This window comes from Anarrhichthys ocellatus, unplaced genomic scaffold, assembly GCF_004355925.1.
Source record: "Anarrhichthys ocellatus isolate YVR2014 unplaced genomic scaffold, GSC_Weel_1.0 scaffold20, whole genome shotgun sequence".
NCBI classification, from domain to species: Eukaryota; Metazoa; Chordata; class Actinopteri; order Perciformes; family Anarhichadidae; genus Anarrhichthys; species Anarrhichthys ocellatus.
Genome location: NW_022280050.1, coordinates 5,656,368 through 5,678,337, shown reverse-complemented (window position 1 = coordinate 5,678,337; position 21,970 = coordinate 5,656,368). Strand labels below are relative to the sequence as shown.

Here is a 21,970-nt window from a genome sequence, read left to right as displayed (position 1 = left end):
CAAACAAATGACTAAGAGTCTTCCTGGATAAACATACGATTCGATTTTTTTAAAGTAATCGCAGCCTTTAAGACGTCCACACATTCCTGTTTAATATGCTTTAAAGTCACAATGAAGCGCACATTCTTTGGCAATAGTCGGCGCACATGATGATACAGTGCGATGTGCATTGGAGCCTACAGTGGGCAGGCAGCAGCGCTCTGCGGCTGATTCCTGCTTTGTAAATCCATGATTGGACAGACTAAGTCACGTTGTCCGTGAAGCTGTCAGTCCGATTCTGCACCATTGTTCCCTGAGCAAGCCGAAAGAAGTGCTTGTTAAAGCACCGTTATATGCGGCGATTGTGCCGGTTAGTCCAATGCTGCTCGGGAGAACCGGTACCGGGTTTTAATGATCTCACAGCGGAGGAAAGGGAAACTGGCTTAGCGGAAAAACTGTGAAGTCCATTGAGAGAGGGGCGGCTGGATACAGATGATAGTAACGAAATGAATGGTGAGTATGAGCAAATCGTAAGTGATAGACCTGTATTTAAACACATGCATTGATTCGATTTGGGGGGGGGTCTTTTCTCGGCTGCATAGAGGAATTGGACATTTTCTATGTTTTGTGACCTCAATATGTTGGGACCCATCCCTGAATGGTCCATTTGTCAAACTCTTCTGAGCATCACATCTCAGTTTGCCTATGGCAACTGAACAGTCATTAAGATTAAGGAATTACACTAATAATTAAGGACCATGTTTTCTTTGTTCCATCCAAACTATTGGCCATCTCAGTTCACTGCACATAAAATAGACACAGAGCTCAGAGGGGTCCTACACGTTAGAGCTCCGGTGCCTTTGTGTGTAATATTTTAGGTCGCACATGTTTGTGGTATAGGCTACTATACCAGGAGCCAGCTGACTGGTGTATGGCCAAAGACAGTCTGGTTCCCCGCAGAGCCTTCTGCAGAACAGGCAGAGAGCATGTTCCTCTCCTGCCTCCCTGGGGATACCCCCATTTAGCTATAAGAGTGGCTCACAAAGAGATTTGGATCGAGAATCTGTCAATCATCTATACATCAACGCTGACATTTCCCTGACAAAACCTGTGCACTGCAACACGTACATTACAAAACACTTTGTGCTCATCTTGTTTAGGCACCTTGTGTTAGCTGGTACAACAAACATGAGTTAAAGTCACGTTTTGCACAATCTGGTAGAACTCTAGAAATTACTATTGCAAACTAAATATTTCAATTTCTCTTCTCTATTCTCCACAGAACAGAGGCGGGTCACTGCAGTGTAATATTATTTGCTAAAGGTAAGACCACGTCTATTTCTTGCAGTCTCAAAATATCATACTGCCAGCCTTCACAAGGCATTAACATATTGAATTCATGCCTGCGAGAGAGACGGCGTTCAAAGCTCGCGCAACTGTTGCTATACGCTGCCACAAAATACCCTCTTGATAACAAGATATGATGTGATGTTGATGCAGACAACAGTGTTTAGTCAATACAGACAGCTGCGCTATTCTCACTGGATTATACCAGAGAGATGCCTGTGATATCAAAATGATGAAAAGACGGCGTGTCCTTTCTAGAGTATATGTTGTATTATATGCTAAATATTTATTTTTGATCACAGGCTTTGACACATTTCCAAGGCAGACTGATAGATGAGGTTTTCTTTTTACTGTTGCCTATCAAGCCACGCAGTTATATGTTTATGATAATGTAATCAAAAGATGCAGATATGTAAACTGTCTTGATTCTTTTTCAATGTTTTCAACACATAACGCTTGAATATGGCAGCATCATTATCCTTCCATGCCTTTCTTATTGTTCCTCCGCCATCCTCAACAGACCATTCAAACATGCAATCACACAACCATTCCATCTTTGTGATTGAGATTTGAAAAGTGAGGGGGGGGGGGGGAGCGATGTGTGTGAGTGATGTCCTATGACTGTGTGTTTCCCTCCTCAATCCATCTGTCTCCTTAATCTATCTTCACCCAGTCCTCAGAGGAGCCGAATATAATTAGCACACGTGCCACTGAGTTTAAGGACATTGCAACATTAAGTAGATGTATTTACTTGGTAAAGGCTGCATCATTAAGCTGGCTTATTTGAATATGTGATTCAGTCATGCTGCTGTTACATACTGTAGCACAGATGGCTAACGCTTGATACAGTGAATTAAAGATCCATTAAAGATTCACAGGAAAGGTGTTTTGGCTTAACAGCGCTAAGGAGAGTCTCTCTGCAGGAGGCTGGTGTGGGTGACTTGTCTGCACACAAAGGTTCACATGCACAGCTAAATCATTTTGTTTCCTTCTATGTGGGAACAACACGAATTCGTGGCTTCGAGCTGCACCTGGAGGTTCAGGCAGATTTACTGAGTGAGGTTAAAGGTCACATTGTAAGTTGATGTGGGGAAGGCTTTAGATTAAGCAAGAAATGAAAACAATCTGCTGGCTTTGTTGGTCCAAAAGAATAAAAGGTTTTTGCACCTTGCTTAACATCTTACCACCTCTATGAGTGAGAAGAATCTAACAAACATTATCAACTTTTAAAAATACAATTCTCTTTTTTTTTTTGTATTTACCATTCTATATGCTAGAGTACACCATCATACCCAGAAAAAAGAACTCCATATAATGCTCAGGCTCAAAGGCTACAACTAAATATTTGATGTATGAAATAATAAGCACAGGAATTGTATATAAAAAGAAGGAAATGACTCATACACGTTGACATATTCTAAATACAGCTCATTCATAATTGTTATATTCCTGCACACAAAGGGCACTATTAGTCAGCCCTATTTTTACTCCAGTGACCAAGATAAGATATAGAAGATGTCGATATTTTCCTGAAATTTGCAGATTTTATGTTCTATTTTCTGTAGTTTTTGGAGGATAAGACAAGAAGCTAACAGGCAGGTAAAGGCAGCAATGTATATATTGGTAGATTAGGCAGCATTCTCTGATTCTATATGGTTATTTGTCTTTTTGATCAGTTGAGATGTTCTGTGTGATACAAACAACCGATGATCTTCTAACCGGAGCCCCCAGTAATTCCATTCAGTCCCTTTGTCATTAATTGTCACTGTACATGTTTTATTTCTTTTCACCGAACACCAAATTAAAAGAGCAGCATCAACGAAGTAGAGGATTGTCGTGTGAACTAATATCTACCTTTTAGATTACTGAGCAGCTTTGTGCATCTCAGCAGGGCTCATGGTTCCAATTTAGATGCTTTTGATGTGACTCTTTTTTTTTTTGTCTCCGGCTCCTTCCTGGCTGAGCTTTGGGCTTTCACGGTTCAGGGCTGTGCTCTCTTGAGATGTTGCCATGACACCTATTTGGAATCTTTTGTCTGCTGCCAGCTAATTAAGTGTTAAGGAAAGAAAACATATTTCTCTGCCTTGATGTGTTTTATTTGTCAGTGCACCTCCTCATAAACGTCTTATAGCTAGTACAGACATCAACATCTGAAGTATTTCTGTAATTATTTGTTTTATTTTCAAATATTCGACAGTCAGTAGGCTACAGATTGTACATTTCAGTTTCTAGTTCACATTAATACAATAATAACACAATTAATATCCTTCTTCAGTGATACTTGTAATGCTACTGCATTGATACACATGGAGTTTTGCCCCCTGAGCTTGTTATAATTTGCAAGATAAACTATATTTTGAAACGCCTTCATATAAGGCATTTAAACACCACATTCACAAAATGTTGAACCACTTCTTCAGTGCTTCTCATGTCGGGTTTTGTTGTGCTACATGTAAATGTATAATAATTATATGAGGTCAACGAGAGCAGTGCAGAGCGGCGGCCTTGAGTTAACCAGTGGGGCAGGCTCTCATGCACTAACACGCACTAAAAGCATGTCCACAAAACAAGGAGAAGCTCGGATAACAACATACACAAAAGGAGAGCGACTTAATTCTCTTCCCAGGTAGACAGACTGCAGTATATCTTTATGTAGCAAATGGTTGTTTGCTGCTACAGCAATGCTCTGTAGTACCGTTTAAAGGCATTGAATACACATTTTGTCAATCAGCTTCTTTGAAGTAGTTTTCTGCCAAGGTTAGAATGGATGTTTGGTTATCACACTTGGAAGATTTCTGTATTTCTAGTTTTCTCAGTTTTCTTCATTGGTGTGTGGTTTGTTTGGCGGGACTGAGTTGGGAAATCATGATGATATTCATGCACCCATAAGGATTTGAGTCAGAATGTGATAACAGTTAGTGGGTTAGTTTGATCACTGTCACAGCAGCGTTTTCGACGTCTTCATGAATAATATCTAACCATGGCTGTTTGATAGCTTTACATTTGATTGATGCTTGGCTATTGAGTCATGATTATTTATGTGCATGTGTTGGCACACTTTGCCATGTCTCATAGTCTGACGACGGTCATTGGGACCAAAAGCTTCGATAGTACATTTTGCACAATGGAGATATGTGTGCAGATGTTTTCTGTTTTTTTTGGTTTTATTCCAGAACACTTTAAACCAAAGGTCTGATTATTTTATCTGTCATAGGCTACTTTATCAACAGAAATGCTATGTGAAGGAAAGCACTGTTCTCAAAATGTAATTAAAAAGAAAAAAGCACCATTGCTGTAATTATAGGATCCTAACATAGTTTTTCAACATCATGACAGAATTAGAAATAAAAAGTACAGTTTTTTTTAACTGTACTGTTAGTGTCTTATGTATATTTGAATTATTGTTATAAAGGGTATTATATCTATAAGTGAAAATTAACTACATGCAACTACATGCCTATTTCACACACTTACAATTGCAATTAAAATCCTAACCAGCAACACATTGAATAATAAATAATACATTAGGTGTGTATCCTGGATAACTATTCTTATCGATATTTCTCAGGAAGTGTTTTGTTAAAATTCTTTTTTTTTTAAATAACACTCTAATTCACCATACTGTAATCACATGCAGAGCTGGCCTACTTCACGAATTTTCTCAGATAACAGTGTGAATGTTTTGCATATAAAAAAACGATTCAAGATCTCAACATGATACTGGCTATATATAAATGATAAGGCTTGTCTGCAGAATATGAACTCCACATCCCACAGCTTTCCCAGTCTGAGTGAGAGATGAAAGCAGCCCCGTCTCTATGAAATGCTTTGGCAGCTCTGTTTCTGCCAGCAAAACCGGCTTTTGCGAACTTTCAGGTGGCATGGGAAAATATCGTCATAAATAAAATATAGAGCCATGAATAATTTAGGCCAGCATTGTGATTGACATGAGGGTGAGAGTACCTGACTATGCCCCCACTCTGAGTGACTTGAATTGCAGCAAATCAAAACATGAGTCTGGATGTGGAGTTTGTTCGTTCACGCTTGTTTGCTTTGGCGTATTTTTTGATCACTGCTTGTAACGACAAAGACGGTTGAGATGCTGGATGAAATGTCTTCTCAAAGATTACGCTTGAATTTATGCATGTAGCTAATTTCCCTTAAAACACTGCTTGTGCTGTTTGGTGTGAAATAAGAAAGATGAAAATACACATCATGCCAGAAGTCAAAATGAGTTCACAAGCCCTCAGTAAGTTCTTGGCAGATTTTTCTCATTCAAATAATTTACGGTTGTACACTGGCCACTCATAGTACTGGCAGTTTATTCATTCTAACTCATTATGCTGCAAACTGGAGCAACTAGATATAAGAGCCACCCTTTGCTTTGGACCCATGTGGTTAATAAGGTGCTGCGCTTTCTCTATTGTTCTATAAGGAGGAAGAACAGATCAATGATTCCCAGCACTCGGCTGTACTGTAGCTGCGGGAGGGAGGCTGTAGCCGGCATCACCAGGCTGCAGCTCCTCCGTGTGCTGAGTGCTGAGCAGTGGGCTACACTCTCCTCCCTTCCCCTCTCCCTCTCCCTCTCTCTCTCTCTCTCTCTCTCTCTCTCTCTCTCTCTCTCTCTCTCGCTCCTGCTACCCCCTCTTCCCTCCTTTCATGTGTGTGGAGCAGATCTGTCTGCAGCCTCAGGCTAGTGCAAGTTAACAAATGTACAGAGAGCATGTGAAGTCTCATTTGCATAAATCTGTAGATGTCGCTGCATTTCTTTAAATGGATTCCTTTGTGTTTAATTGCTGAATGTTTTTTTTATCCTTCTGCGTGATGAATTCTTTAAAGGCTGACTGAGAATGAAGATGACTGCATTTTACAATGATTGTTATTTATTAGCATAATTTGTCCATCTGACCTTTATTGCAGTGCAATGGAAGAACAACCCGAGCAAATATTTATTGTCACTGTCACTGAACAACTGGCAGGTGTTTTTCAGTGCTCTGTACCTAACATGGGCATGAGTTGGGCCAGTTGCAAATGTGCTAGGGGATTCTGCATAGATATAAGGTTTGTAGATGCTATAGCTTAATTGTAAAATTTGCACACGGATGTTTTGAACATAACTGACTGTTTTTCTGCTGCTGCACTATTTCAGGTTTTTATGCACAAGCTACAACCCTTTGATTTTATCCATCCTTCGCATTAATTTAGATTTGGTGCGTGGTCGCTATATGTTCTCCAGGGAAAGGATGCAAATGACTGTGTTTATTGTGTCCTGAACATGATGCTAGCACATGCAGATTAAGGCAGATGCCCCCTGACCTTTCACAAAACACTTTCTACTTGTCATGTATGATTTACGAATCTATTGCACCCTACAAAACAGTGTCAATGAATATATGAGCAGTGTGTTTGTGTTCTCTCTGAGGCAGGGATCTCCTCCACTGACATCATCTGTAGCTGTATAATCATCTAGGCCACAGCCTCTCCTCAGGGGAGTCCAGCTGAGACCTAGCCTCCCTCTCTTCATATCTATCTAGTTATCTCTCTCACACCCTGTGCATAGCTTTCTCTCTCTTGCTCTTTCAAGGTTGCCGTGTATGGCTGTGTGTGACACCAGTGATGGATGAGTTCGAACACAACCTCAGACTGGCTGCATGGCCCAGGATCTTTGCTTAGTCTTTGCGCCGTGATCCCATCCGTTGGTTATACTGGAGTGCACCCTCAGTCACTCAGACAAGGTCTACTCCTGTGATGAAACAAAACGTTTCTCACGTTATAAAAAAAATAAGAAGGAATTAATAAAAAAGATCTGCCGAGCCATCTGGGCTGAATAAATGTGTGCTTCATCACTGTGGAAACACTAGTAGTCTGCGATGCGATCAGCCATATTGAATGTAATAGCCATTTGGCAAATGCAGATACACAGCAAGGAAGCAGATTTGCAATTTATACCAGTCTATATCCACACAAACCCCCACTCCCCCCCCAACACATACACAGTTGGCGGTCGTACAAAGAGTCTGATGGTCCTCCTGGAGGAATTGCATCCCCTAAAAATGATATGTATATGCAAATAATTAGTGTATACGTATGTAACTGACTTACAGATGATTTACGGATATTATTCTGCAATATTTAACACCAATGCAGATGGGATGTTCGTGTAGCACAGGGAAGGTGAGAGTGTGAAGCTCTGTTCACTTTGACACAGACTTCGACCAACGACTGCTGCTACTAGTAACATTTAAAGCTGCAACAAGCAATTTTTGACCACCAGGGGATAGGAATGCTCAAAGCAAACTCTGTTAATACAGCTGGCTAGTTGATTTAGTGCAGCTAATGTGTAAGCAAACACTTTGGCATCTACATTGCCATCTAGAGTCATGTTTCTGGTTGCATTACCAGGTCTTCACTGGCCTTTTTGGTCTCCATCAACTCCTTTAGCTTGCTAAATGCTTGACTTTCTCCACAAGCAGCTTGTTGGAAGTCAGCTGGCTCTACTGTGTCTCTACTGTGTAGAATCTCAATTGGCTCGCCTGGAGCAGTGCTCTTGTGCATAATGTTTTGTGGGCCCAAAAAACACAGATGCCCATTGAAGTCTGAACACTTTTTGAAGTATGCACCCATTGATCAACTTTTAATGGGAATGAATGGAGTGTCATCTTGGAATGCAGTATCCAGTTTAATTAAATACTCTGATCTGAGCGTGTTAGCCAGAGATAGCTGTCTATGACGTTATAGGCGTTAGATCATGAGAATGGTGAGAGTCAACCATACACTCTGATTCACACTCATTTGAACTAAAATAAGGAGCTTGAGGAGGCTCAAAGCTGCAGTCAGTGTCAATAAATATTCAAATTATCTCCGAATGCATGTCTAACCATGACCATGACGATCCTTCCCAAACATGAATCAAGTTGTGGTATAAATACACTCTACCAAATGTACCTCGCTGATGATCTGTACTTGGTCCTTGTACCACTCTCTTTAATATCTAGGTGCCTGTTTGCCAGTATGTAGATGAGAGTTGAGTGTCTGCTTCAACATGAGTCAAACATTGTAACTGCATCGACAATCTGTCAGAGCTGCGTTTGATGATTGGAATAGAAATCCAGCAAATGTTTGTGTACTTTTACATACTAACATCTGTGGATCTATTTCCCACTGGATGTCCATTATTTTTCAGGAGGCAGCTCTGGTGTGAATGTTGTAGTAGCTTTAGGTTGGCAAAAGCCTGCTTGTGTAGCTTATGTGTTTTTCAAAGTGATCTGTGGTACATGTGGGGATGTGGGACGGTCCAGGAGAACTTTTCATCCACTTAATGTTTATGGCCAGTGCAGGTATCTTTTATACCTTTGGAAATGCACCATGGGTGCAATACAGATCTTTTTATGAATGATGGCAGATGGCATTGATCTGTATGGTGCAGCTTCATAGTAGAGCTGCAATATGCAGCTGATGGCGACCTGATGGACACCCTTGGACATTGGACTTGAATCTATACAGGGTGAAAAACCTGCCATCTGTCCTGTATGGTATTTTAATAGTGTGAGATAGCTGTGTTAAGTGTTGAGATGGATAATGGCTGTGAGGAAGATGATGAGCAGAGTGGGTGCAATGATTCATGTTTGGTTCGTTCCAGTTTCTTCCATTAAAGGTTCTGATTCATGGCCACTGCTGCTTAACAGTGGCTGAATGTGTTGACATGAAGCCAGACAGTTACCAGTCAAATGTTTTGGCGAGATCACTGACGAGTTTATGTAATGATTGCGTAATGATTGCTTTTACAATTTGCATTTCAACTCAACACATGCACACCTTCCCAAAGGCCTTGTCTCACTAATGTTGTGCAAAGGAACCCTGGAAATAGCTATTGTAGGAATGTTGTTGAAGAGGCAGGCAGGTCATGTGTCAGAGTATCGTCAAAAGGCAAGCACTCTCTTCTTCTCCCGCTTCCGCTTTGTTCATGCTCTGTAAAACAGAAACAAACAAACAGGGTAAATTAACCTACACTGTTCTTTTCAAAAAACGTCTACAGTATTTGCAGTGAAAACAACAAGCACTCCTCTATTTGCTTATCTGTGTTAAACAATATGACTCTGTTTGGCGATATCATTAAAAACATATTTTAGAATTTGCCTTTCATCTGTTACAGTGGGGAGTTGGGCAGGACTTTTGCATATGACCTCAATAACAGTATGCATACACAAATGATTTATTCTAAACCTTTTCTTTGTTTGATTTTTTTTTCTGCTGTTTTCAATCTTCTTCATTGAAATAAGAAAGCCTCTTGAAAGTCAGAGCAGATATAGGTCACCATTACTGGCGCAATGGTGTAACAAATGCCATCTCCCCAGCTTATGTTTTGCATTTTTAGGTAATGGGGCAGTATATACGGTATGTGTGATGCTCACGGATGAATCATTAAAGAAATGCAGACGGGGTCGTCTAATAATACCTTACATCAAAGTGATTAGAAGAACAAATAGGCTAAACTTGGATGAATATATTCTATTATATGTATTATCATAGTACACTCTCCTCATTGTTATTTTCACAGTGAAGTGTTAATCTGTGCTGTAACATAATTTTGACTTTTGAAGAGAAAATGACAGTTGAGTTGTTTTTGCACCTGAAATGTAACAGAACACAGAAGATATCAAATGCACTTAAATTATTAAGTGCATTATTCTATGATTCTTGTGAAGTGTATATTCATGGTTCTATTCATATTCAATAACAGTCTATTCATGGGTTATTGTTGTTGTGTCACAATTATTAAACCTGCTTGGTTGGAAGCATTCATTTTGTTCAGTATGGCAGCCAGAGTTAAGCCTAGACATTTCATTTGGAAGCTTAAAAACCTCAAGAAAATCAGGACGTATTAGTATGGGTTGTATTTATTTTATTTCATATTCATAATATAATTACGGTCATATCAAACAGATTTAAAAAAAAAAACAGAAAACCAGGCATTGGCTTATGGATTTATATTTCTATTAAACACATTTAATACTGGTGTCCTTCAAGTTAAGATTGAGATACCAGCGAGAGAGAGAGAGAGAGAGAGAGAGAGAGAGAGAGAGAGAGAGAGACAGACACACACACACAGACACACACACACACACATGCATATCAACTGTGACATCACCAAACATGTTTCTGCAAATATATACTGTGTTTGTCGTTTTGTAGTTTCTTGTTTGTGTCGGCATACAGACGGGGAACAAAATAAAGAATTGCCTTAAATTACTGTAATAGACTGAACAGGTGTTCCTTTATCACGTCTATCCCCCTGAAGGTATATGCAGTAGTGTGTGTATCTTGTTGCTGCTGCTGTTGTGTTATGACGCTTCCTTAGTTTTTGGCCCATCTAATTCAGCCATAATAACCGACTGTAATCTTTGAGCACTCAGCAGAGTCTGTCAGAGTACTGTCAGTACACATCCACTGGCTTCCTGTGTGCTGTCTGCATCTTTAAAAGGAGCCATTTCAATGGCCAAAGTCACTCTTAGAAGTGATATAACCCCTTAAATAATGTATTATTCCCACTACTAACACTACTACTCTTTCTACTACTACTACTACTACTACAGTAAATACAGCTTCAATTGCTTGACAGTAGTCTAATTATTTTAATGAAATAATAACACTGAGAAAAATAATAATTTGGCTTCTTAATTACACAGTTCATACAAAAAATAATACGCTTCTTCTCACATATTTTATGAAGTGTATTGAACAGGTGATGAACAGGTGATGCTTAAAAAACTGAGATTCAGATCTATCATGATCTTTGAAGGCCAAATTAACTTAAAGCTGCTTTGCTTATACAAGAGAGACAACAGGGGTGGAGGAGGTGCGCAGTGCTGTGGAGGCGAGGGTCAGTGAGTGCACCGTGAGGATGCAAAGTCGAATGACTGTTTTCTCCAAGTTGCATCAAGAAAACACAATTGATTTAAATCATGTAGTTGGGAGGTTTTTTTATGTCGCTACTATTCTTACTGCATTATATACTGTGTTTGTTCTCAGAAAAGATTATTCATTTGTAAGGACTGTAATGCTACGTTGGCTGTGCCTTTAAGCTTAAAGCTATCGTAAGAGGAAGTGCAAGACCTTTTATGTTGAAGTACGGCCCAATTGAGTGGAAGAATGAAATAATGGCTCTCTGACTGCACATGTTGAGGCCCCTCTAACTCCTCTGCAGAACTTTCTGGCATAGGAAGTTTTGGGATCACATTCACTACAGTGCTGACAAATCATTCTTATGTAAACACTGCAATATTCTGTCATTCAATTTGATTTTATCCTGGATGTTTTTTGTCTTAATAAGTTATTAAAGCTTTTATTTTGTAGTTTTATGCTCACTTGATGGTCCTATTGTGTTGTTCTTTGCATCGGATGTTTTTTACTTTTCTCATTCTCCCCCTCCCATTTGTCATTTCCCCCTGAATCCCCTCCTCTCTCCATCCCAGTTATACCCCCCCCCAGCTCTTCTCCCACTGCCCTCCATCTCTCATACATCCCCCCACACCTCTCCCGTTATCCATTTCTCCGACATTCTGTCTTTTTCCCTCTTTCTGACCCCCCCATACCTCTGCCTCCTCCTACTCCCTACTCGCCCCCCTCCCCACAGCTCATGTTGGTAAAAATATCTGCAGACAGCAGGAGCAGAGGCACTCCTGACTCTCTCGCTCTCGCTCTCGCTCTCTCCCTCTCTCTCTCTCTCTCTCTCTCTCTCTCTCTCTCTCTCTCTCTCTCAGACATCCCACCCATGTGATCTCACAGGCTGCCTCTGCTTTGCTCCAGTCTGGCTTCTGCCTTTCAGCCGGCTGCAGCTAATGAGCCTTTGTGTGGCCAGAGAGAGAGAGAGAGAGAGAGAGAGAGAGAGAGAGAGAGAGAGAGAGAGAGAGGGTGGTGGTGGGGGGGAACCCAGTGACAGGGAGTTAAAGTAAGAAAGACTGTCGTCTTGCAACAATAAAGCATATGGTACTGACAGTGCAGTCAGAGCTGGAAATTTACAAGTCTCTCTCATACTCCTGCACCCTTTTTTCTTATTCCCGTGGAGCTCAGGGGTCGCTGCAAATCAGTGGACTGGAACTTCTTCACTCACCATGTTTCACCTTTTTTGAATAGCCACATTTATGATTGTGTGGCTGAGCTGCTGTGAGAAGAGGTGAAAGGAGTCTCAGTCTGCCAGTGGATACAGGTCAGTTCTTCCTGTTAGGGCCAGCACACACAGAAGAAGTGCAATCTGGTCATCGAAGGACTGATGTGTCATGACTTGCACCAGATGCCATAGGCTTGTTAGCATCACTTGTGATGAGTGTTTTGAGCCTTGAGTTGTCACATTGGTTTTATTGTGACTGTGGGAAAATTGTGAATGACGAGGGGGGAAATAATTGTATTCAGAGTGCAAGTGTGCTACAGTGCCGAGAGCGCTGTTGATTAAGGACAGGAGTTGGTTTCCACAGTTGATGTGTGTGCACAGACAGGCAAACACAGGGAGGGGCTTTCCAAGCTGGCTTTTGCTGCATTATTTTCTCTGTGATTTTCTCCCTTGTATCATAGTGTAAGGCAACAGAGAAGACAAAGAAAGAGCAGTTAGATATGAGAAACAATCTCTGGTTTTTATTTAGCCTTCATTAAAAAAAGGGGGTTCAGCCAGATTACCCACAGCTCTCTGTTTTATGATGTCATGCCCATCCAGTGTCACGATTTTAACTCTGATTTCATGCAGTCATAACAGAATGCAAATTAATGAGTAATGTGTTCATCTGAGAAAGTAACTATATAAATATAATGACATAATTTGCTTGTTAACTAACATTGGTGTTTTAGTATGAAGAACCCTTATACACACTATGCAACGCTGGAAACACTGTCATATGGAAACGCACTAGTTGTGAGGGTACATAAGAATCTCCATGGAAACCACTTTTTGGTATCAAAGCCGAGTGCAGCATCAGCTGAGGGCTAAGCATAGAAATAGGTTTCCAACAATGGTATTTAATTGGAACCCTCGCTACGAAATGGATTAAAATTACATTTCTGGTGGAAATTTCCACTCCTGTTTGCCAACAAATGGTGTGGGTTGTGCAATACATGAATTTATTTACTGTTTCGATATGAGATGTTAAATCTCTCGAGACTAATTTAATATATTTCAGCATTAGGTAATTAGTTAATGTCATTATGTCTTGTCAAAATTGCACAGAAGAGAAAGTAGATTGGTTGTTTTCTGTCAGTAACTTCAGTTATTGGGTTTAGAGAATCAAAAAGATGGTTAACTCCAGCTCAGGATGCCTCTTATAGATTTTGCTTCCAAATTAATATCAGTTCTTTCTGAAAGGAAATCTTTTCAGTGAGGGTACCCTGACTGGCTCCTCTCTCCTCCACTTTCTCCCAGACGGAGGATGCCTCACATTCCTTAGTTGAAGGTAGAATTGTTTACTCTGGAGGTCCTCCAAATGCTGGTGGTGCTATGTCACTGCGCTGAACACGCACAGCCTCCTGGGAACAATGACCCTCTTGCTGGAAGCGCTAGTCCTCTCTGGGTTGCACCTCTTTCTCTCAGGCAGCATTTGCATCTGTAATGACTCGATAGCAGAGCCCAGATGAAACACCGTGGCTGTCTGTGAATGGAACTCCCCCACAAGCTGCTCTGGCTAGATAGACAGAGTGGAGACTGGGTGAAGATGCATGCTGCATTTACTGATTCCAGTTGCCAAGAGAGAAAGCGGTGAGGGGGAAGCTGCCAGTCATAGCAATCCTTGCTGTGCTACAGCAGCACTGTTGTGTTAGTGGGTTTATTTTAAAGTGTGAGATGACGTTCCAGCTGCTGCTAATAAAAAAGAAACATAGGGCTCTTCAACTAAATACATTAAAGGACTGCAATTTCAGCAATGTCTCATATTATGAGGGATTAAATGCGTCCTGCAATATTACAGTCATTACACATTGACAAATAATTATATTTGTAGGGAAAAAGCAGTTATCAAAATAATATATTTTTCGACAGTTACAATGCAGTAGTTCCAGTGTAAGTGAGATTAGTTTTAGTGTAGTTGACTGATGAGCTTGGTCTAATTGCATCATCAGTCAGAGGGAGTTAATGGCCCCTCTCAATTGACATTGAAGTAGTTTGTAACACTTCTGTTTCAACAGCCTCTGTATGAAGTGCTGCCACAAACATTTAGCTGCACCTACACAGCTATAAAAAATAGATAGCTTTATTCATTTATTTTTCAGAGACATGGGCACAACAGTGCTGTCCCTGATTTAACAGCAGAGATACTGTTACAGATAGTATTATCATGCCACTATTTAATGATAGCTATCACTGAGAGCTCTGTAGCTGGGATAATATCCTTTGGTCCATTTCTGAAATTATTATTTTGTAATTCTTGACTTTGTTGCTGATTATAAAGAAAATGAGAGCCAATCACAGTACGTTTTCTTTCCCTGCTCTGCGGTGATTGTAGGTGCATTCACCTGAGGCCTTTTTTTTTCAGTAGGAAGCATCTGACCTAACAAAAGCTCATTTCAGATGTACAGGATGTCCCTCATTATCCTGTCAACAACAGCTTCACCAATTCCTCCTCCAGCACTGCATGATATAAGATAAAAGTACACATCACTTTGTGTTGTGCAAATTGTTGCCACAGTTCAATAGCTACACCATGCACATCAGCAAGTGCACATCTGCAAGTGTATGCACCTGTAGAAATGCACATAAACGTCACACTAATACTACAGATGCATGTTGGAATTTGTTGCATTGGCTTTTAGAAAAAGCTGCAGATGTTTTTTCCCCCCCCCAGTAAGATGCAGTGTAATACATTTTAAGCCTGTGGATATTTCTTTTATTTTATAGTATCAGCAATTAAATATACATAGTCACTTAATTTTCCATTTAATACTATACATTAAACATATATATTGTGCATAATTTTACCGTGACCGGTAGCAGTGCAATTTAAGCTGGTCCAGTATCTTTTTTTCTCCAGTCTCTCAATCAAAGACAGTGGAGTGAACTTCCTGTAAGGCAGATGTAGTATGTAATTAGCAGCTTTCTCCTTCCATCTCAGCTCCTTTGTGCCAATGTGATCATTCGCCTAGGGAACGCCTCGGAGCTGGGATAGTGGCAGGAGAGATTTTGTGTGTGTGTGTGTGTGTGTGTGTGTGTGTGTGTAGGGAGGAGGAAGGGGGAGTCAGGGTCTCATTGCTAATTGAGTGTGTTGAGGATTATGAAGGCCCTTAACTGGATATTAAATAATGTGTGGCCCCTCTGCTGTCTTTCGGTTTCAGGTGCAGATGCAGCGGGCCATGAGTGGAATACTGAAGAGGAAATTTGAGGAGGTGGAAGCCTCCTCCTCCCCGTGCTCTTCCTTGCGGGAGTCTGATGATGAGGTCTCCTGCAGTGAGAGTGGGGATAGCAGTGACAGTGTCAACCCTTCTGCCTCAGGCCCTTTTACCCGTGAGTGTCTGTGTTTTTTTAAATTGATACATTGAGTTCAGTGTGGCTATTGAGAGTAAGGTTAATGTTGTCATTTCATCTCAAGGGGAAAACATGCTAAAGCATTGAAAGGGGTTTTTAATCAAGAAAGGAATAACACTCAGATACAACCTGATTTTGTAGCTCACAATCAATGCAGGATGCAGGTCAGACAAAACAAATCTCCATGTCTGTAGATAAGGGAGTGCAATATGAATTTACTGTCATAGCTGAGTTGAGGAGAGGATAGGAGGCTGATTGATGCTAAGAGTGCAGTGCTGTAATAAAGGGGAGGGATGCACAGACAGCCTCCCTCATTAGGGAACAGCATCAGCTGCTGATGCAGTCTCAAGCTGTGTGTGTGCAACATTGATGGTAATGTAAATATAAATGTACCGCTCTCTCAGAACACTATTATTTTCATTATGGATAGATCTGCCGATTATTTATCTTTTAATTAGTTAATTGATTGATCTATAAAATGTTGTGGAGAAAAATGCCTCTCACTATTTCCTGAGGCCTAAAGTGACAATTTCAAATGTCAAACAATTAAAACAGAGACAACCAGCAAATATTTCTTCACATCAAATAGGTTGAGACCACCAATTGCACTTTTAAAAATGACTCAGAAAAAATGTATCTCCAACTATTTGGGTAATTAATAAATCGTCTGTTGATCGACTAACTGTTTTAGCTGCAGCAACAATTATATCACAATACAATATTAACAAGAGCTAAACAGCTGCAGATCTGCAATGCTTGTTTTTGGTTCACTAAGATAAGTTCACAGCTACGATTATGGGAAGCTCACCAGTTCCAAAAGAGGTTTGCTACTGAGAGAGTATACAGTTATTTCTGGCTTGAATTGACTTTGTATTAAAGAATGCAGTCGTACTGTAATCGAAGATAAATCAACCACAAATAGACATGTCTCCTCTGCAGCCTCAAAAGGATACTGAAGACATCACTAATAAGTAACACAGTCTACATGTACATCTTAATATCTAAGAGATGAGACGGCATGTGTGTGTCTTAGATAATACAGTTGTAGATTATTAATGTATGTGCACAAATACTTACATTTCACATTTTTTTTTAAACCTTTAATTAAGAGCAATTTTTATGATGCCCAATTATTTTTTATTTTTTTAAATCTGTGTAAATGACCTGGGTGACAGGGGCCCTGTAGCGAGTAGGGTGCTGCAACCCTAGAGGCTGAGCTTGGCCTCTGTGTCAGCTGCAGCTGCTGGTAGCTGGGGAGAAGGTCAGCCTGCAGCAAAAAGGGAGCTGTGCTCCTGGGAAGACTTCACTGCTGTGAAGTGACATGTACAGTGATTGACTGTCATTACAGAAAGATGAAAGGATTGAATCCTAAGTGGTTTTACATCCCTGTGCTGTTGTGTTAGAGAGAGGAGGAAAACACCTGTGTTGTTGTGTTTTTCTAGAGAGTAAAGGAACATTATAATACCTTTAAAATACCTGTGAGTTGTTGATTTTTTTTCCCCATCGGTTAATAAAGACATCGGGGAAAAAAGCTAATTATAAAGACCTTAACATCAGCTCAGTGTTTTTACACCTAAAACATGCTGATAGCTGTTTGCATTTTTCTTTGTAGATAGTAAGGGGGTGGTTGGAACCAGATGGTTTCTATTTGTCCTGTCTGTCTGATATGGGGTGAACGCTGGGAACACTGCCTCTGTGAACCAGCACTCTTCATCTCTGGGCCAGGCAGGGGATTATTTATGCTCCATCATTGCCCCCCTCTCTGCCTCTCCCTCTTGTAGAGCTCTCCTTAAAAAGACACACTGAGGACTCGCATGCCAAGCGGAAGCTTGTGGATCTGATGAAATCCTTCCCTACAAAGCTGCACTAAGATACATAGAAGCTTGCTGTAATGGCAAGAAAGAATACCTCACATTTAAGGAGAAAACTCTCAGCATGTCTGTTCTGCTGCAGCATGAAAGAATGATAAAAAAAAAAAAGATGCATTGGTTTGCAGTGTAGAGCTTTAATTCTTTCCACATTGGATTAATGAATTGTCAGAAACAGTTTACAACCAAGATGAAAAGTACTCGCAGCGTGCCACTTTTTTGTTTAACATTAACCTTCTTCCTTTGCAGCTGACTCAATATTGAAGAGAGAGAAGCGGCTGCGGACGAGGAGGGTACATTTTGAGAATGTGACCGTGTACTACTTCAGCCGGCGGCAGGGCTTCACCAGTGTGCCCAGCCAGGGAGGCAGCACGCTGGGCATGTCCAACAGGCATAGCTGGATCAGGCAGTACTCCCTAGGGGAATTTGCCGTGGAGCAGGAGAGGATCCACAGAGACATGCTCAGAGATCACCTGAAGGAGGAGAAACTCAATTCAGTCAAACTCAAGGTAAATGCCTGGTAATCTTTATCAGAGCAATATTGACAAAGATATCTGTATAAGGGATTTTATAAGCACAGAATATATCAGTATCAAATATGCGAGTGAATTAGAAAGGAATCTGGGTCACTTTGTTTTTGTTCTCTCACTTTTATAAAATGGCTTGGATCTGATTCCGCTTGATTTCAGCTGACTAAGAATGGCACGGTGGAGTCTGAAGAGGCCAACACGCTCACAGCAGAGGACATCTCTGACGACGACATTGATCTGGACAACACGGAGGTAGACGAGTACTTCTTCCTGCAGCCACTTACCACTAAAAAGCGCCGAGCACTGCTGCGCTCTTCTGGGGTAAAGAAGATTGACGTGGAAGAGAAACATGAACTGCGGGCTATCCGGATGTCCAGAGAGGACTGCGGCTGTGATTGCAGAGTCTTCTGTGACCCAGAGACATGTGCCTGCAGCATCGCAGGGATCAAGTGCCAGGTAAATCCCATGACATGCACGTCTTCAGCTTTATCCTTGCCCTACTGTACATTTAAAGAGAAGGTGCAGGGATCAATGACTGATATAGTATATTAAATAAAGCACATTCATTATTTGATACAATCATGTCATTATCAAATTACACAGGTCGCCTGTTTAAAAATAAAATGAATGGCACAGTAAATGTTGTGTTTACCTTAGGTGGACCGCATGTCATTTCCATGTGGCTGCACAAAAGAGGGCTGCACCAATTCAACTGGGAGAGTGGAGTTCAATCCCATTCGTGTTCGGACCCATTTCTTGCACACCATAATGAAGCTGGAACTGGAGAAGAGCCGTGAGCAGCAGCAGGCGTCTCCCACCAACGGTTACCACAGCGAAACTAATGACCTGGGAGGCGGAAACTCTCTTGTTCAGTCCCAGCACAGGTTGGAGTACTCTCTGTCAGACGCCGTTCCACAGACGGCCAGCATGCACCTGCAGGCTGCGGAGGAGATGGAGGAGCCCCTGGACGACGAGGAGGAGGATGAAGAAGATGAGGAGGAGGAGGAGGAGGAGGAAGAGGAGAATGAAGACGATGATGAGGACGAGGAGGATAGTAGCAGTGTTTGCAGTGTCTTGTCTGACTCCAGCACCCAAAGCTTAGCCAACAGCGACTCTGAGGATGACGATGATGAAGATGAGGAGAAGTCAAAGAACTTTCAGGGTGTCACCCCGTCAGTGTCTCATACCGATGTTGTCCCCTTGTCCTCTGTGCTGTGTTACAACAATGGCTCTGTGGCTCATGATAACCACATAAACGGAAACACTTATTTAATGAACTCCTCTTCAGCTGAGTACTATCAGCTGGGGAGCTCCAGTGCCGTCTCTAACGGCCAAACCAGCCGACCCAGTGAACCCTTCGGGGAAGCCTTAGCATTCCAAGATCCAGTCGCCACGACCAACGGCAACGCGGCCCAAGGATCATTCAACATGCCTGCCGAGCAGTACACAGACTACTCTAATCAGACTGAGGAACAATACACAGATAATCACCATTTCACGCTGACCAACGGCGCTCCTGCCGCCCCTTTGACCTGCTACACATCTGATCAGGAGAAGAAGGTGCTGTCCAAAGCAGCTTTTGCGGAGCAGCCGGACACCCAGAACCAGACACAGTTTAAAAACTACTTGAACAATAGCACACAGGGTTCTTACAGCACTTCATGTATGACAGCTGAACAGCCGCAGCAAGAGTCCGGTGTCAATGGCCATTCTGACCTGAGCTTACTAGGAAACAACACTAACAACCTCCCTTTACCAGACCATTGCCCTGAGGTCACAGCCATTTAGTGGGGCTACCCTTTTGAAGTGTTCTTTCATCATTACGTCTTCACTTGAGCCTGACCAAGTGGTATTTTAAGGGAGCATAATCATGGCCTTTCTTTTTGCATTATCTGACCTGAGCAATTTACAGCACCGGAGTACATTTTCATCTGTATCTATAAAGCCATAGGGTCATGATGGAAATGTTTTATTTGTTCCTGAGGGTTCCTCCACTACAGTGTGTGCTGAACTGCAAGATGGAACAGATAAAACAAATCTTTTGTTCAACATCAGTTATGTCATGCTGTGCAATGTATCTTGTAATTTCAGATGTAAAGTTCTAGTTTCAAGCAGATATTGTACTGTAGATGGAGATTTTCTATGTCTACTGTATGTGTCAAATGTGCAAAAAGGTTTATTGTCAGTTTATTTATTGTTTCTGAATTATGTGTATACTTGCATATTGTAAATGTTTTGATAACAATATGCATGCTGTTTGGGCAATCTCAGTGACATTTAGGAAAAAAAGAATTGCCATTGTTTTATATGAAATGTGTTGTGTACATAATGTACATTCCTCTTCTTCTTTTTGTCACTATTATATGCTTTTCTATGGTTTTGAAAAGCATGAAAAAGCCTGAATTCTTATTTGTATGTATGGAATACAATATCAAAAGCATAAAATGTCAAGAAATCAATTCACAGCATTTTGGACTTGTGTGTGGGGTCCAGTGGCATTGCAGTTAGTTTTAACTGATGAATACTTGAACTGTGGAAAAATATTGCCCCTCACTTGTTTTATGTCTCCACTGTTCACTCTTAGAATACTATAATTTGCAGCAGGTGCCACAAATAAAGACGAGTTATTTGAAGCATTTCATTGATACAGGGATATTAATAAAGTAGCACTTTGACATATCTCCAAAAGTATGAGAAGCTTTTAGAGAAGATCCTCAATAAAGTGGAATGAGATTTCTTTTAATTGACTGTCATGGCCCTTGTTATTGTACTTAAAGCACCATTAGTTTAATAGATAACATGTCACAGCTTTGCTAGTTGTATACGGGGGAAGCAAATGTTCAAGGTTGACAATCAAAGCTCATTATCAAACATGATTCATATCAGTAATTAACAGCTACACAAAATGACTCCTGATTTCCATGAGCCATTGATTGTGACTTAACAGCCAGATGTGAGAAAAGTGTTTACCAAAAATCTGTGAAAAACCTTTTAAGAGATCTTTATAAAGTCACTGACAAAAAGGAAATTGGAGTGGCCGCTCAACAATTGGAGGTCTGCAATAATTTAGCGAATAGAACTGCTGTACTATGTTGCTGAAGTTCTTTACCTTGAGCTCTCTGTTCCTGCATGAATACAGATATTTGTCCCTCTTCCAAGCTTGCAAATATCTGCCCATATTTTAATAATCAGAAGGGTCAGTACCAGAGTTTTGGTGGTTCTGTCGAGTAGCTGGAACCTCTCGTGCTACAAAAGTGTACAGACTGCTTTCAGGCAATCGGTGGCATCAACATAGCCTATAGATTAGATCAATCGTGCCAAAGCATACAATGTGAGACGGCTAGATACAATAACCCTGCATCCAGTTAAGAATCCTGTGTTGGCTTTTGGTTTTCCAGTATTTATTATGAATGATATATTGAAATGTGTATTTATTGTGGTTTACTATGAAGTCTGTATTAAGTAAATTGCTTCACTATCTTAAAATTGTCTTTTGTTTCATGCTGGTTGTGAGTTGTAAAGCTTCATGTGCCTGATTTATTTATTTATATTTCTTATTCTGTAAAATGCAAACGTTTGCACAAAATGGTACCATTTCAATGTGTTTGGTTTTCCAACTGTCGATAGAGCAAACCTCATTTTCTGTCGTTTCATTTTTAACATGGTTCTGAAATAAATTTGATTAAAATTGCTAGTCAACATTGTACAGTTCAGTGATTTCTTAGTGCAAGGCGCCCTCTGCAGATCAC

The 21,970-nt window shown here is 40.8% G+C and overlaps 1 protein-coding gene across 2 annotated transcripts; it reads left to right on the top strand.

The window, feature by feature from the left end:
* Positions 1 to 265: 265 nt before the first annotated feature.
* Positions 266 to 21,915, top strand: csrnp3 (cysteine-serine-rich nuclear protein 3). Of its 2 annotated transcripts, XM_031858754.1 has the most exons (6): positions 266 to 492; positions 1,262 to 1,302; positions 15,634 to 15,802; positions 17,941 to 18,200; positions 18,381 to 18,677; positions 18,879 to 21,915. In XM_031858754.1, the coding sequence occupies exons 3-6, from the start codon at positions 15,640 to 15,642 to the stop codon at positions 20,007 to 20,009; spliced, it is 1,851 nt and encodes a 616-aa protein (XP_031714614.1). In that variant the 5' UTR covers positions 266 to 492; positions 1,262 to 1,302; positions 15,634 to 15,639; the 3' UTR covers positions 20,010 to 21,915. The 2 variants fall into 2 exon arrangements, with proteins under 2 accessions (XP_031714614.1, XP_031714613.1); XM_031858753.1 differs by lacking the exons at positions 266 to 492; positions 1,262 to 1,302 and adding an exon at positions 12,165 to 12,532.
* The last annotated feature ends 55 nt before the right edge of the window (positions 21,916 to 21,970 follow it).

Bases quoted from the DNA above. Each gene is read 5' to 3' on its own strand.
- csrnp3 (XM_031858754.1), top strand. From the start codon at position 15,640: ATGCAGCGGGCCATGAGTGGAATACTGAAGAGGAAATTTGAGGAGGTG. The intron at 18,201-18,380 runs GTAAATGCCTGG...GCTTGATTTCAG, and splicing joins TCAATTCAGTCAAACTCAAG to CTGACTAAGAATGGCACGGT. The intron at 18,678-18,878 runs GTAAATCCCATG...TGTTTACCTTAG, and splicing joins TCGCAGGGATCAAGTGCCAG to GTGGACCGCATGTCATTTCC.